At 36.7% G+C, this 17,184-nt stretch overlaps 1 protein-coding gene across 2 annotated transcripts in view; it reads left to right on the top strand.

The window, feature by feature from the left end:
* PRKN (parkin RBR E3 ubiquitin protein ligase) overlaps positions 1–17,184 on the top strand; it is a 697,917-nt gene that overhangs the window by 243,245 nt on the left and 437,488 nt on the right. For both annotated transcript variants that reach the window (XM_039569208.1, XM_039569206.1), the window contains exon 4: positions 1,566–1,684. In XM_039569208.1, the coding sequence (XP_039425142.1) occupies positions 1,566–1,684 (119 nt within the window). The remainder of the gene's footprint in view (positions 1–1,565; positions 1,685–17,184) is intronic.

Here is a 17,184-nt window from a genome sequence, read left to right as displayed (position 1 = left end):
ATGAAAAGTGGGTAAGTGTGTGAATGTATGGGTGTGTGTCATTCTTCCACAAAAACTGGATTCAATTTAAGTTCTGTAATACTTTATGTTCTGCCATGGTGGTTAATACTTTCCAAGGAAGCATAGTGAGAACACTTGACAGATCAGTTGGCTAAAGTTAGTTTTGGTTACATCACTGGTCTACTCTTATGTGGCTTATGTTCCTGAAAAATTGAAAAAGTGTTACAAAATTTCTTCTTTCAATGATGTACATCTTCCTTGTAGACATCTGCACACTTTTTCTTAGAAAAAAAGATTTTTTGGATGACACAGTTCTCTGAGGTTGAGTTTTGGAAACTCAAATTATATTTGAGTTACATTTATATTATACTAGAGCACATTTAAATCAGGACAGCCATGAATAGGTATAAAACGTAACTGACTGGCATTTTGCATTGGCATAACACAGGGTGTGACCCTTTACTGTGTGAGGGACGTGTGAAAATAAAGGAAGTCAGCCATGTTTAAAAATATTATTCCAGGTTGTATTTACTGTGGTAGTGTGCTAGGGTTCAAATGTACATAAAACATATATTGCTGATGAATGTAGGGAGAAGTAAGAGAATAGGGAGAAAGACAGTGAAAAAATTTTCATCTCTAAGGGGTTGCTACTGATTCTGAAGTTCACCACTGTTAATGTGTCAAATCTCCTCTTGGTACTGAGAAATTTCTGTTTGAAACTTTATTCTGGTCTCATTTCAACTTCTGATGATAAGCTTGAGTCTCTGAACTTGGAGCTGTCCAGTATAGATTAAAACCATGCCAGGGATATTCCAACAGTTTGTAAGGAATAGCCATAGCTATTCTAAAAAGTGCTTCACTCAAAACAGTGATCATTGTTTCCTGTGAAATGAAATTCATTAGCATTGCACTGGGCTTTCACAATTCTCTGCATATCACATTCTGTTCCATAGTTTCACAGAACAGAATGTGTTTCATTTCATTTTCCTTGAAAATTTACTTGGCCTAATATCTTGGCAGCAGTTTGCAAACTTTGCTAGGTTATAAGGCTGCCAGCAAGAATAAAGAACTGGCTTCCAGTCTTCCATGAATAGAAGTAAGTTTGCTAAATTAAATATTTGTTTTCTTTTTGTGATATCAGTCAAATTCATCTTTTAAGCTTCATCTAAAGAAATTTTCATGCAATTTGACCTCATAAAAATTGCAGGTAGACAATTTTAGACTAGAAGTGAGATGCAAATTATGGAGGACTGGGGTAATTAATGTCATACATCACTTGCCAAGGATTTCAGTTGGTGCTCACCAGTGGTAAGCTCTGGATGCATTTTCAAGGAGTTACAGTGTAGTTCACCTGTACTTATTGATCAAGAAGCAGGAGTTACTGGAAGGTGTTAGGAACTAGATCAGGCAAGATAAGATGATCACAAAGCTGTCTTCAGAACTTAAAATTCTTTTAACTTATCACTTACAGAGTGAAATAGAAAGCTTTCATGACAGTTTGGTACTGATTTTCAGTATACATCATAAGTGGTTGTTTACTGTTTGTTTGCTTTTCCTCTTGACAGGTGCAGCAAGTTACAACAGTTTTTATGTTTTTTGCAAAGATTTCTGCCAAGCTGTGAAGCCTGGAAAACTGAGGGTCCGCTGCAGCGTGTGTAAACAAGGAACCCTGACGTTGGCAAGGGTAAGCTTTTTTGGATTTGTTTCAAGGTTTTGGGGTATATGGAGATGATATAACTAGTCTTTTCTATTTGCATACATATGGCTATATATATATGTAGTCCTGCTTCTTTTTTTTTTCTTGCTGTTTATAGCAGAGAAGAGTAATTCAAAGGATTTTGAAAATTTCACTCACTTATTTCCATTATTTGGAGCATATACAAGGAACATCATGCAGACTAGAGCTCCAGTCCTTGAAAGACATACTTAGCTCTTTATTTTAAGGGCTGAGGATTAACCTGATTGTATGCACAATTTATAGAACTACATGTGTGCTAAAAAGGGGATGGTAGATGTTTATTCAAAGCTTGGAGCTGTTGTTAAGGCCACAGAAAGACGTGAATTCAGATCTAAGTTGTGAACATTATCAGCTAAGGCCAGAAGGTTTTGAATGGATGTGTAGTTGAGAATATTAATCCCTCCAGCTGCAGCATGTAAAGTCAAGGTAAAGGCGTTGTTCTTGAACAGAAAACTGGTAAGAGATCTCTCAAGTTTGGTTTGCACACTAAAATGAGAAAGTGTTGGGGAGTGACTTGAATGTGCAGTAGTCTAAAGTTTTAAAGGGTTTTTTTTGTCTGAGTGCTGCTAATTTTCACTGGTTATGTTACTGTTGAATGAGAGTCCTTCCTCTCTCCTAAATCAGTGCTTGTCAACCACGTTTATGTGAGAGGCTTAGGTTTTGAAGACTGAGCCATACCATGCTATAGCTTGGGGGGGGGGGAACTTCCATATTTAGCCCACATTCAAATGTCTAGATTTGTCTTCTGCTGTGGTTTAAAGTTTCAGCTTTGTGTTCTCAATGTGGCACAGTGCTTCAATGTCTTTACATGAAATAGCACTGTAAAAAAATAGCAATTAAAAACCCAGGTCCTATTCTCCTTGGAAAGAATAAACCATACCATGTTTATACACATCTAATTCAAAAAGCCCACAACCACAATCCCCCTCAAGCTTTGTGTGCTATTCCTGGATTAACCAACTATCTCTGATTTATTTCAGAGGCTTTGAAGTGTTGCATTTTGTGGTGTTTCAGATGAACACATCAAGGGGATTCTTTTTCTCTCAGAATTTGTATTTAAATATTGGTAATTAGTATAGGCTTAAATTACATATCAATCAAGACAGAAGACACCATTAATGTACATTTCCAGTGGTAGGAGGGATAAAAACAGAGACAATATTGTATTCAGATTGAATACATGAAGTCAGTGCTGCAGAAAGACATTGCTGTTATCACAAGATGAGTGTGAATCTTTTGGATTCCATTTACCTCACACAACATGAGTCCTTTGCTACACTCGGCAGCTTCCTTCAGCATGTCTGCTTTTGGAAATGAAGACTTTCTCATCTGTGCTGTTTGATTTGGGGTCACTGCATTCTAGTTCTAAATAAACCTAAATAAATTTCCAAACTTTTCAGCTTTTACAATATCTACTAAACACTGTTCTTTGGTTTGGAGATTGAAAAAACCCCCCAAAAGACACCAACTCTGTATTGTCTCCTAGAAATTCCTCAGAACTCCATGGTGGAAATGCCATATTAAAAAGTTTCAGTATGGTATACCTATAAATAACTTCCGATTGCCTGGAATATATGCAGGCCTACATTCTTTTTGGCAAACATGGGGTCAATGACACAATTAATATATGCAGGCTGATAAATTCAATTGAATGAGCAGATTACAGCTGCTGCTTTTTTCTATTAGCATATTTTACAGTACATATGAAAAGAAAGTAGCTGGAAACTTTTAGTGGAAGCTGTTCCAATTTTCAAGGTTGATTCAAAAAATCCCAACTTTCAGAAGATTTGAAAAGGTAGTTCAGCATAAAAATACAAAAGAGGGAAAGGAGATATCTTCTGGAGTTTAAAATGATAATTTTATTCTGTTTCAGTTTTCAAATAATGCTTGGCTTGGCTGTGAAAATAATTTGCATGTAAGATTCTTGATACTTTCTCCCCAAAACAAAGAAAATCTGCTATCATTCTTTTCCTCGCAAATTGAAGCAGAACACAGTAGTTAGGAACAGTGAGCATGCTGTCCCTGCAGTTTGGGCTGGCAGTCCTCTGGGCTTCCAAAGTGCAGTGTTTTCAATATGGGCACTCTTAATGTCATGAATGTGCTATGCAACAGTCAGTTTGTTTTATAAACACACAGAATCTATCTCACTCCTGTGGTTATAAAGAGTAGGTGCAGACTTTGCATGTGCCTGCCCCACCTTCTTTTCTGGTCCACCTTCCAAGAAGACAAGAAAATATTTCCAGCTGGGGTGGCTTCTAATATGTACTGGAACTTAATGTGCAGAGACCTCTCTGTGTTAAGGCCAGGTAAAAGTGTGGCTCTCACAGCAAGTGAGTTGTATTTGCCCTGCTTTCTTCAATGCATTGCAGTCTACAGTAGGCAAAGTCTGCTGAAAAGGTTAAAAAAAGTTCAAGTTAGTGTATTATCCCAAACCTTCTGTCTTTCCCCTCCAATCCCATTGGGCTGTACCACTGATTGCAGATAGATATCCTCTCTACTGGTACTGTAGTTATTCTCCTTTTATAGATAAATTAGTCAAAATAAAGTTGACATAAACTATTAAAAAAATTTGTCTTTACAACTATACTACAGATCTGTCAGCAAAGCCCCTTTTTTTTTCATCTCTTGTTCCCTGCAGTCTTGGTAAACTGTGCCTGACCTTTACATGGCAACACAGCAAGTTTCTTGAGAAGCTCCTTTGTGCCATAAGCACCAAAGCATGCTGTAAGCCAGCATTTGTTACACTAAAGCTTTTATTGAGATGAAAGTGAATACCTGTGTAAAACCTGCGCAAAGCTTTGTGCAGCCTTCACTTACTCTACATGCTAATCCTTTGACTACCTAAGCCACAAATGACCAGCCTAATTAAATTGAGCTTTCTTTTTTCATGGTTTGTTGACTGACATTTTAAATATTACTTATTCATTTAAGTAGTCTTATTCTAAAGATTCTATATTAGCAGTCATGCCTATTTGCATAGCATTATTTTAATATATGATGCTCAGAGTAGATTTATGATACGATATTTCTGTGAAATAAAAGAGCCCACTGTTTTTATTTTTACCGAGGACATCCATCTAAAAATTAAATTTGTAATTTTACAGTTGGCACTTACCTGGCACTTTACAAGAATTTCATGACCTAATGCTTTATGGGAGATATATGCAGGTTAATTTAATTATAAGAAAACATCAGTCACTGTAAAAATATCACATCTCCGTAGTTTCTCTAATTAATCAAGCACAAAAGATATCTGGAAAGATTGGAGTGTGGGAGTCTTATGTAGGCCACCTACAGGCCTACCAGTAAGTTTTTTCACATAGCTTGAAAATTTTAGCAGCCATTATTCAGATAATTAGGGTATTCCTCTTTCCAGAAAAATAACCAAAAACAAACCAGAAACCCAACAACAAACCAAACAACAAAGCAACAGAAAACTCAAACAAAAAAAGAAAAGCCCACACAAAAAGGTCTGATTATAGCAGTCACATTTGCAGTCCTTTTGGAACTGTAACAGTGTTAACATTCACAGTGTTAGTTCTCTAGTGAAAAGGAAAACGTGTATCTGTGAATGGAAGGCCTGATTCTGCAAACTGATATGCACCAGGCTATGCACAAACCCACACTTTCCCAAAGTAACTTACTCTGTGTGTACTCCTGGTAAAAAAAGATGTGAACATTTGATTTGGTATCTGTCATAATGCAGCATTCAACCAGAGTAAGAGTCTGGATTGAAGTGTGGCAAATAGACTTCGGGCCTCCCTTCTCAGGCACAGGTGCTATGGTGAGGCCATTTCTTGTGTGGGGACTTACCACTACTTGGTCATTGTTCTTCTTTTGTGTCCTTACTAGTTAGTACTGAGTTTTCAGTATATCATCCAGCACAAGCACCAAAGGAGTTTGTCATAGCTCCTCTATACTCGCAAGTGTTCACATCATTATGTCAGACCTTTTCAGACATGAGGAGTTACATTCAGATCTAACTCCTTCCAGCTGAGATGGGATTTAGTTTCTGACACTTACAGCACGTCTGGTGCCCACTGTCCCATTGCTGTCCCTGCCCTCTGTTCTCCAGAGGAGCCTCCTGACTTCACAGATTTTGTTATACTGTCTCTGCCACAGAACTGCTCTTCCATCATTTGTCATATCAAGGATGTTGCTTACATCTATTTCTTTTCATCTTAAACCTAACAAAGAAATGGACATTTGCTGAATTTTGTTTCTCCGGAACCATGAAAGGTTTGTGATCTGGGTGGCTTGTCAGCATAGGCTGTGTGGTACATCACAGTTTTGCACAAGAGTCAGAATTCTGAGTGCCTTTCAGTGACTGATAAATAATAGCTCATAAATGGTGTAGGTGGTCTTCTTAATAGATGATAGTACAGTGTTTGGAATTTGATACTTTGAAATTTCCTAGGAACAGAATGATCTGTAACACAGTAATTTGCTTTGAGATCTTGCTTCCTATCTTCATTTAAGCTATTTTAATAGGGTGATTTCTTTTTGATGAATGTAAACTTAGCAGAGATTTTACAACAATATAAAATAAGAAGGCAGTTTATTTTGATCTCTCTTTTTTAAATACATAATTGTAAAACTCCATTCCACAGTGCATAACCTCTCACCACTGCTCATTTCAGATCACATTTTTTTTCCTGGAATTCGTTACTTGTGTCCTCCCTCAGTGACAGAGAAAGGAAAGGGTACTGCTCACTGCATCAGAGCAAGGCTGACTGAAAGAAAAAGGGACAAGTAGCACCTCTGAAATTTTGTAGTCCTTCCTGCTGCTGAGTCAGCTTCTCCCCTCTGCTGGTTACACTACTGGGGTAATATGGCAAACAGATTACAAAAAATCAATTTGTCCTTTAAAGCTAAACTGCAAAATAAACAGCCATTGAAGTGTATGTGAAAAAGCGTGATTTCATTTACAGGCTGGGGAGGTATTAAAAATGTGATTGAATTCTTGAGAATGGGTAACATAGGTATTTGTCTATTCAAAATTACATGTGTTCTGGGAGGATACAAATGTTTTTGATATATATTATAGCTTACACATGACAAACACCATGTGCTAAAATGCTTCTATTGAATACTGTGCATAAGAAAGTTACCATTGCAATGTGTGACTCCTTGGTCAAACTAACAAATGTGGAACAACCATTTATTGTTGGGTTTCTGTTAATGAATGTACTAGTACAAAAATAGCCTAATTTCCCTGCATTTGGCTGACAGAAATAGTATTTACAGGAAATTACATGTATTCAATATATGTGCTTCTTTTTACATAAATAATGGAAAGTGCCTCAATTCTGACATCTAAATTGCCACCACTGGGCACTGATGTTAATGCTGCCTTGAGAAGACTAGGCCAGAGAAAATGAGCTCTTGGAACAATTTTTCCCAGGGTTTCCACAGAATCAGGAAATCCTTCTGCATAAGTTGTATTAAGTCAAGACACTTAATTGTAAGCCTAATGTTTTTTCCTAATGATCCAGTGTTTTTTGAGAGAGAGGAAACATCTTAAATACAGATATTCTGTTGTGTAGTCCAAGCTCAGCTGTGCCAGGATTCCACAGAGAAATCAGGCATATTTTGATCTTCTCCCTACCTGCTGCACAGGGAAATGTTCTATTTTGTGCACTCATTTCTCTTACAAAGTGATCTGATGGTAACAGGGATGCTGAATATGAACTGCTGAGGCTGCCATTCACTCAAGGAATTCATGTCATCAGCTCTTCCTTATTGTTCTCACATTGCTTGCAGTCACTTGGTGCACAGCATCAACATTAAGTAAATTTAGTGCTGAGCTGACTCTGAATTTAGGATTACCAGTGGAACTTTTCCTAAGAATGATCGCAGGGAATCTGCAGGTCTGATTCTGCCATCACTCATCAAGTGTCTTCATTGCTTGTAATAACATGGATATCAGAAAAAAACCCCAAGATAATACGTACATTTCTATCTTTAAAAGTCTCTTTTCTTTGATGATATGTTAGATTTTGCCAAATCCAGATGCACCCTGGGGAGACTGCTCCAACAAATATTCCTGGGGCCTGTTTAAGATACTGTGGCACTTAGAGAAATAAGAAAACTCAACATTGGATGGCTGCAAATTATTATTTTATAACCATTTTTGTTCTTTCTTCTCCACTTCTGTTTCTGGCTCTAACTCTCGCTTCACTCTGAACCTCTTAAAGGACAGCTTCACTCTTGCACCTGTCTCACATAGTGACAATGCCATTAGGGATGGCTTCCAAAATGCTCAGCTCCATCTGAAGAGAACAGTTGGCAGGATTCAGAAGACTTGACATGGTTTTATTCAGGCTTTTAGCTACCTCTTTTGTTTATTTTTAAATATCCCTTAAGAAAAATTTCATTACGTTGGACATAAATTGTAATATACAGTAAATGAAAACATATTATTGATTTATGAAAAAAAAATCTCATCCATTTCGAAAGAAGGAACAGCAATTCTTTCATGCAAAATAAACTTGGCTAAGGAAACAGTTTTTCCTCTATGTTGAAAAAATAATGTAAGTTCTTCTTTTATTTTAATAGAATAGAAAGTATATTTTAACTCCTCATTCTATTAGAAGCTTTGTGATATCTATGCATGATTTATAATATTTATTGCAGTACGTGTTTTCAGTGAGGTTACACATTATAAAGTGTCTTAAAAGCTAGAAAAAATACCATTGGAAAGAGGAAAAATGACTTCAGTATTATGTACTGCTTCAAGTCATGCTGTGAAATAAAACTGCCTTTTAATGTGAAGCCTAGAGTGAGTTTCTCCAGCCTGGGTGACAACAGTCATAAATGAAAAGGAAAACAGTTACCAAATTTACTTTCAGATAAGACTTTTACATGAGTTTCTGAATCAAATGTCTAATAAACCCTTTTGCCGGAGAGGATAGATTTATGCCTAGTAATACAGATGGTGTTCAGTGTATTTTGTCCTTGCAATTGCTGTGATATCAGGAAGCACAGATTCACAGAATGGTTGTGGTTGGAGTGGAGCTCTGAAGGTCATCTGGTCCAACCCTCCCTTGGAGCCAGTTGCCCAGGACTATGTCCTTTTGAATATCTCCAAAGATAGAGACTCCACAGCCTCTCTGTTCAACCTGCGCCAGCACTCAGTGACCCTCACAGTACAACAGTTGCTCCTTATGCTCAGGTAGCATCTCCTGTGTTTCATTTGTGCCCATTGCCTCTGGTCCTGTCACTAGACACCTCTGAAAAGAGACTGGCTCTGTCTTCTTTACATTCTCCTCTCAGATATTTATACAAAGAGGTGAGATCCCCACTAATGTCTATTTCAGTATATCATGGAAGGCCTGAGATTAGTAAAAAATACCATGCTCAGAGTAACACGTGTTTTGTCAAAAATATTAGTTGCATTTGATTATTTTTCATGCAATATTGTACATTCTCTGAGTGTATAAATGTAGATCAGATGTGGACTTTTAACTCTTTCACTCTTATAGGTCTTGTGCTATTTCTATTAATGTTATGCCTTTTTGTTATATGTATACCTTTTGGGGAGAAAAAAAGGGAGTACCAGCAGATGTGATAAGTATTCAGCTTTAGTTTGGGGGGAAGTATGGGGGCTCCTCTTCTGGGGGGGCAGAAATGTAACCACAGAGGGAATGCTCTGTCCCTCCGCTTGCATATTGCACCTCCAAAAATGTATTGTTCAACGGGAAAATGAAAAGTCACATATTAATTATTGGCAGTACTGCTGTCATTGCCTTAACTACGTGCAAAGATGGCCTTCTCTCCATAAAGTAACTCTTCCTCTCACAAAGAAGGGCCCTCTTTCTAATGTTTCTTAGCCTTTTGTGATGAAAGGAGGTACAATGAATATTCATCAGCATTCTTGACATTAGAGCCATAGTTGCATATGTAGGTGAATCCTTCCTGATCCCTCTTGGATCCCCTTTTCTACTCAGTAAGACCAAAATGTGCTGTGGATGTATTGCTGGAATGTATTACAATACAAACAAATCATGGGATATGACAGTGGGGCTTGTTTTTTTTTAATATGGCAGCTGCCACTGAGATTCAGATGTCGCTGTGTATAACTCTCCTAATTTGCTTTCTTTATTAATGTGCAGCCAAACTTCTGTCTACCCAGTATTATTCCTTAGATAGCTGTGGGTACAAAGAGATCATGCTCACACTAAATTATTTCAACATTTTTCATAATGATTAATATTAAGAAAATCTAGAGGGTCAGTAATTTTCATCCTAGTTTTTAAAATGCTGGAATATCAAAGGCACCAGCTGGCTCAGGAAGAAAAAAAAAAGTATATTTACTTATAGTATTGTAGTAGCAGAAGTAGAAAATGTCAAACTATTGTCTTACAAGTGTACCTTCATCTCCATTAAGAAGCTGATGTATTTTCTTAAAAATAATAATAATAATCATTGTTACAATAATGACGATGATTAATATTATTATTAAAATTATTGATAGTTTTTAATGGTTAATTTAAAACATAGTGAAGGGACTGTTTATGTCCAAAAGAACTATAAACTTGTATTTATTTTAACTCCCTGTGGAAGAAATCATTCCAAATCTTTACATTTGGAATGTCTCAGCCTGTGCTGTTTTTCCTAGTTTCGGACTGAATTACTCAATAAGAAAGGTTTAGGGTACTTCTATGTTATGTAAGTAAAACTCAGATTTCTCTAATTTAAAAAATCAGCTAATTTTAAGTTATATTGGTGAGACTAGTTTAGATAGGTTTGTGATCTAAAAGTGTTAAGGTCAAATTCATTAAACCTTTCCTCAGAGCTTTATTACTATAAAACATCTTTTACATGATGGAGCCACAACCAGGGTAGTTACATTGATTTAACTTTCTTGGCAGAGGTAAATGGTGTTCTAATGAAGGTTTTCCCCTTCTTGTTGGGGGTGATAACCAGTTAACAATCCACAAATAAATTCTTAGTACTTATTTAAGTTTTTCTGCTGTAAGCAACCAGACAAAACAAAACATCCTTGGTTTCCTGTAGTAATTGCATATGTTTAAAGCTTGCTACTTCATGCAGGAAAAAGAGTTTAGTGATACATCCTGAATGTAGAAGGGGGTTATGTTTGTTTTGGGGTAATTTTGAAATATCATAAATTATTCTGTGTTAAGAACTTGATTATCTTGGGAGTCCAGTTCCTTTTTTAAAAAAAAACTCTACAGATATATATGTAACACTGAACCCTGTTAATTTTCTAGGCTCTATTTGCACACTGTCATAAAAGATGAGTGAAGAGAGTATCACTGGTATATTTACTTAGATTTGATCTGCATGTGCACATTTGTTACAGTGTGGATACTGCAACATGTGTATCAGACAACGAGGCCCGTGGAAAAGAAATATATATGGATGGATCCTTGGTAGATGTTTCAGAGATGTTTATTTCTCCAGCCGCATGGCCGGGTTCTGCTGAGCAACTGCTGCAGTCACGGGACCCGAGGGTCCTTGCCCACACAGGGGAAGACAAAAAAAGCCAATGGGGAACGAGGCTGAGCAGGGGCAGGGAAACCCCATGTCTCCCCCCCAGGACCCCTCTCCCACGGCTACATGGCAGGGGAGGAGACCCCAACATACATCAGCTGTTTATGATCTGATGGTGGAAGCACTTCGCAGTTTTGAATCTGCCTGTGCATCCCCAAGTTCTAGATTTTATAGCTTTTTAAAAAAAATTTGAATTCAGGCTTTAATAATTAGAATCAGTATGTTCTACATGTCCTTCTTTCCATAAGTGTAGTCAAAAAAGTCAGTTCAGTTGGCAGAAGTTAGCTTTTTCAGAGTAAGGCACTGCATTTTAGCTGATGCCTCAGGTTCCTGTAAAGAGCACCAAGAGATGTTTTTGCTGGCTTTCTTCTGCTTAGCTCTGCACATATCCTGCCAGATGAAAACACTGCTGCCTCATCCCGACTCCGGAGTGTTGCAGAGCAATGTTTGTAACTTTGAAAAAATGACCAAAGATGGTGTTATTTGTCTGTTACCAATATAGATGGTAGGCCATATGCTCAAAACATAAAAAAATATTTCCCTGAAGTGTTGGGCCTTGCTCAGGTTGCAGATTGCCTATCTGCTCGTACACCACAACCTGTGCATCTAAAAGGATGTATTATAAAAGGATATATTGTGCACTGTCCTCATCTGAGCAGCATGTTCTTTCTGGGTGTTCATACTATCTGTGTACATTTTGACTTGCTTGATTTGAAAAATTTAGTTTCAGATGGAGAAAATTCATTCCCCTGAAGTTAGGTTTTTCATTTCAGTCAGGTCTAATTACTTTCTTTGCTTTGAACTTGGGCAAATAGGCAGGAATGTGTTTGACCCAAGGTTTTCCTGGTGTTCTAGGTGGTGCTTAAGAGTGGGAGAATAATTTAGTTTTAATATGCATTCTCTTCTGAATCTGTAGTTATATGTGCTTTAGCTCAGGTCCAAAACTTCCAAGCTCCTTCTATATGTGGTTAGAAATAATTTCATACAATTTTGTAAAAACCGTCACCAAACTGAACGGCATTCTGGTTACTGGCATGAATCTTGAGCCTCATGGACCTTTTTGTAGAGGTCAAGTCACCAAATTGAGTCTCTGCCTGAATGAAGTACAGAGTTGGTGAGAAGCAAAATGGATTTAAAATGGTGCAGTCAGGTGCCATCAGAATAAACAGTTTATATATGCATCTCCTGTCTTATAAGACATGAATTAGTTCAGTCAATTGTAAGGTGAAAAATGAGGGTTGTTTTTGTTCTGGACTAATAGGAAAGGATGCTCTGTGGTTTTGTACAGTACTAAAAATTCTTTAAATATTCTTAAAAGGAAAAACAAAGGCCACAATTCCAACTTATGGAAGCAAAGCTACTTTCACTATGCGATAGTTTTATTTATGTTTTCTTTCACCTTTTTTTGCTTGCATTTTAGGCAATGTGTTTATTATGTGGTGTCATACATGGTGAGGTTTTTTGGTATAAGACCATGTCATAAAATACCATCAGTTCTTGATGGTGATGTACAGATTTATTTATTGAGGATGGATTTTAGAAATAAATTAATGGTGCCTCATTTCCTGGCTTGGAACAGTGTCAAAGACTTTTTTTTTTCATTTTTCTCTTAATTTCCCTGCAGGTCTTGACCTCATTACAGTAATTCTTTAATGTTTATTCATAATTATTCAGTTGATGTCATTATACGTTAGACCTGATTTCATCCTATCCCTGTGGCCAACCTAATTAAGAGGAATGCAGGATGGGGCAGTTCATATTCTAGGCTGAACTGTGATTGGAACCAAGAGCCAGCAGGTTTCCTCTTTGGTTCTCTGTCCCCTTCTGTTTCAGTGCTGCTTTTTTTGCTGATTTAAGAAGCTGTTTCCTGAAATTCAGGCCAAGTGATGAGGGCTAAGATTGCTGATTTTGGCGAAACAGTAATTTAAGGAGGAAAATGGAATTCATAGGCTTTATTTAGTTCAACTACAATGAAATTGCTAGATTAAGGTTCTTGTAACTCTATAAATGTTGTCATTTTATTTAAAATGTTAGTACTCTGCTGGAAAAAGTTTCGTTCAGTTTGACTCTTATGTTTCTCTTCTGCTTTTACTTCTTTCTAGCATATATCAGTTTGTATTTTCTGTTGAAGAGAGCTGCCACTTTGCAGCTTTTTTATTTGGAATATAACTGATATGCTTGTACCCTAACTTTGTGTGGTGAGCAAGGTCATCCTGTATACTTCAGGGAGGTGACATGGTTAGATACAATCCATTTTGCCCTGTATTCTCTGATAAAGTAAATTAGGGGGCCTGAGTGGTTTTTGTCTGTCTTAGGTGACAAGGGGAGAAGGAAAGTGGGAGAGTGAAAATAGTTTACTTTTTGCCAGTACAGATACTCATTTTATGCAGCGTGCATATGTTGGACATGCATAGACAGTAACATGTCACAAGAAAATTAAGCAAAATTTGGGATGGGTCCTGTTATATTCTGATAAAATTACTATTACTTCCTAATGCAAAATTTTTTGAATGCCAGCTCATCCATAACTATAATAAAACCAACTAATGCATAAATTAATCCTGGCGATTTTCAGTAAAATTTTAAAACTTGATATGACAGGCAGGAATGCTAAGAGGTAACCAAGTGTATAAACACTAAATGAAGGATTATCCTTATTTGTGAAAAATCCATTCCAGCGAGAAATTGAATTGAGGGTTTCTCTCAAAAAAGAAGGGCTACTGTGGCTAGTGAGCCATATCAGTGCCTGATTTTACTCCCTTTACAGTAATAACGTTATGTGAGACCCATAAACAATACACAAGTGAGAATGAATATAACTCAACACTCTATTGTCCCTTCTCTTTAAAGATTCATCTCTAAACAGTAAAGTACTGATTAAAACTGAATGTGATCAAGCATATTAGGAGTGATGCACTTCATTTATTAGACCATATTCCATGAGCAGCCTCACCTCTCATCTGGCATTTTTACCTTGCAGTGAGGATTTTCTGTGCAAAGCACAGAAGTAATTGCATAAAATGATAGATCCTGTATTTATTATTCTTTCAACCAAAGAAAGATTTCACCTGAAACAGCTGGTCCAGAATCTGGGTTATGCCAGTATTTTAACTGTCATAGAGGTTAATGATAAAGAAAAGACCAAAAACCTTCATGCCATTAATACTGACTTTTAATAAGTCTCAGCAGTTCAGAAAGTAGACCTGTAAGGAATTAGGCTGCAACAATCTTGGCACTAGTTTACAGTAAATAGATGCATCCCACTTAGAAAACAATTTGCATTAGACATACCTGTCTGTATGTGCTTTAATTATACATAAATATTCTCCAATTATACATAAATCCAAAAACTGCTGGTAAAACCTAAGGCAGTAGAATAACTTCTGGGAAAGGCTCTTTTTAATGAGCAAACTTTAAGCCTCCTGTATTGTCAGGAATTTAAACTGTCTCAGAGTACAAAGTGCTCCTGCAAATCCTGTGTCTCATGCAAAAAAAGCACAAGTTTTGTAGCAACTGGTACAGGACACACAAAAAAAACCCCCAAAACCAAAAACAAAAAGAAAAGAGAGAGAAGGAGAAAAACATATGGATCTGCTCCTTTTCAAATGCAGATTGTTGAGGCTGGAAGTCTACCACTTAGTCACTGTGTTCTCCGTTTGACCATATGGTTGTAAAATCTAGTGGGATGATGTAAAAACCTTAGTTAGCCTCCTGAAAACAAAATATAGTAGAATAAAGTGGGAAAAGGAAAGGAATTATTTTATTAATTCTTGCTATTATGCAATATTTAATATGCTTTATTGTCTATAGCTCTCATATGTTATGAAATCTATATCAGTTTCTTGGTATTTGACTCAGTTAATTTCTTTGTTCTTGAAATATATGGGGTGAAGTCTCTAAGTATACCTTTACATTTAAGATGAAATGACAAGGCTTTTTCTACCTACTTCATACAGAGCTAAAACTCAGCAGAATGAAGCACACCTATTAACAACATATCTCATACAAAAATTGGAAGACCATAGGTGAAAAAAGAAGTTATTTTGTGGCCCATCACAACCTTATGTCAACCTCAACTATACAGCTAACATTTTGATGAATTCACTGGCACTAGGTCTCCATATGATATGAAGAAGGATGTGACTATCTGTAGCAATTCCTTGGCTATCCTCCTGCTCTCACTTTGCAAACAAGACTCAAGAGAGAAGGGATAATGCAGACACAGATGAGGACTTCTTGAGATGGGGCAGGGGGAACATAGTTTTGTGTGTGTGTGTGTGTGTAAAATTCCTTTCAAATGGGAATCATGAGGGAAGAGGCCTCTCCATTTGTCACCACCAGCAGCGTGTCTACATTGGAATAAAATTTCAGTTCAGGAATAAATGGAAAGAATCACTGGTCTCTTTTGGACAAATAGCAACTGATAAGTAAATTGAATGTTAAACAGAATTTTACTTGGCTTCAACTATGTTATTTTACAGTTACAGTCCAGTTTCAGTATAGTGTAAAATCAAGTAAACAACAAGATCCATGGAGTGCAACTTTGCAGGAAGTCCCACTGGCTGAGACTCTTCTCAGGCACCGATTTCCGTGTGCGATGCCTGGCTGACACGCAGAGACTCACAGTCTGTTAACAGGGGTGTTATGTAAGAAACAAGAATTCAGTTCTCTCTTTGTTTTTACATTATATTATGCCTACTCGTGGTTTGAAAATCACAGTGTTATTGTAGACAGGGTCTTTTTTATGTATTCATCAATATACTGTATTTCTTCATGGTTAATTAACTTCATACTGTAAAAATATCAGAGTAATACATTCGTTCTAGTGTTTAGTAACTAAGAATAGTTATTTATAGACTTTGAAAGTTCATAAAAAGCAGGTGTTTTAGTCTCTGTCACTTAAAACTATTTTACATTTACACCTATAATACTTGATGAGTGAAGTTATACTTACCCTTCACCCAATAAAAGTGAAAGGAAAATTAATTATTTGTGAAAAATTAATCTTCAAAAGTTTTACATTCCTTTGCATCACCTTTGGAAATTTTTATGGCTGAAGTAAACCTTTCCTTCCTTTGTATTGTGGTAGAAAATTTCCAACATGATTTTCTATCTTTGTAATAGTATTTAGAAAATAATAGCATTTGCTGCAGCAGTTACTCAACACCGTATCAAAGACACAAACTACAGACTACTACTTCTGGGACTTCTGTAACACAAAATCTTCTGTGGACTGGTTAAAGAGAAGATCCCATTTGTTAAATTGACCAGTTTGATACACAAGTGTTTTCAGTTCAGATGCCAGTAGCAAAGATGGAGTTGAAAATTCCTCTTGTGAGAAAAAGAAATCTGTCATTAACTATGCCAAGAGATTTACAAAAATGGTAATTTAGTTTCCTAGATTTAGATTCCTGTCACCACCTGTCTGCACTTGAATTTGGAGATTAATTTTAATTTTCTAGCCTGTTGTTTGCCAGTGGGATGTTCCTCATGAATTATAGAATAGAGCAGAACTTCATCCCATGTTGTTGGTTACAGCAGAGCTTCCTAACCCCTGTGACCCACCACTCTTGGTGCTGAAGGGTCAGCTGTTAAACACTTTCTAAAGATGCTCTAAATCCCAATGTAAAGTACATCTGTTAATGGTATTGTACTTGTTTTCATTCTTCTCCCCCTGCCCCAGGACCAAGCATATCACTTTCAGAATATGTGGTTTCTGTCAACAGATAAGATACCATAATGCCAATATTACTTCTATTCTTTCTTGTATTGCCACTTCTGCTCTTCAACCCACCAAGAATTTTTTTTTCCCCTGTTCATGATTTAGGGTCTTAAGAGGAGAATCTATGTATTTATCCAAGAAGATTCTTTTTTCTTTCTCAGTGAGATAAAAGGGAAATTCTTGAGAGGCATTTTACATAGGGTTTTTT

The sequence above is a fragment of the Corvus cornix genome, chromosome 3 (assembly GCF_000738735.6).
Source record: "Corvus cornix cornix isolate S_Up_H32 chromosome 3, ASM73873v5, whole genome shotgun sequence".
Classification (NCBI taxonomy): domain Eukaryota; kingdom Metazoa; phylum Chordata; class Aves; order Passeriformes; family Corvidae; genus Corvus; species Corvus cornix.
The sequence above is the reverse complement of the archived record's forward strand: the minus strand, read 5'-3'. Positions and strand labels throughout refer to the sequence as shown.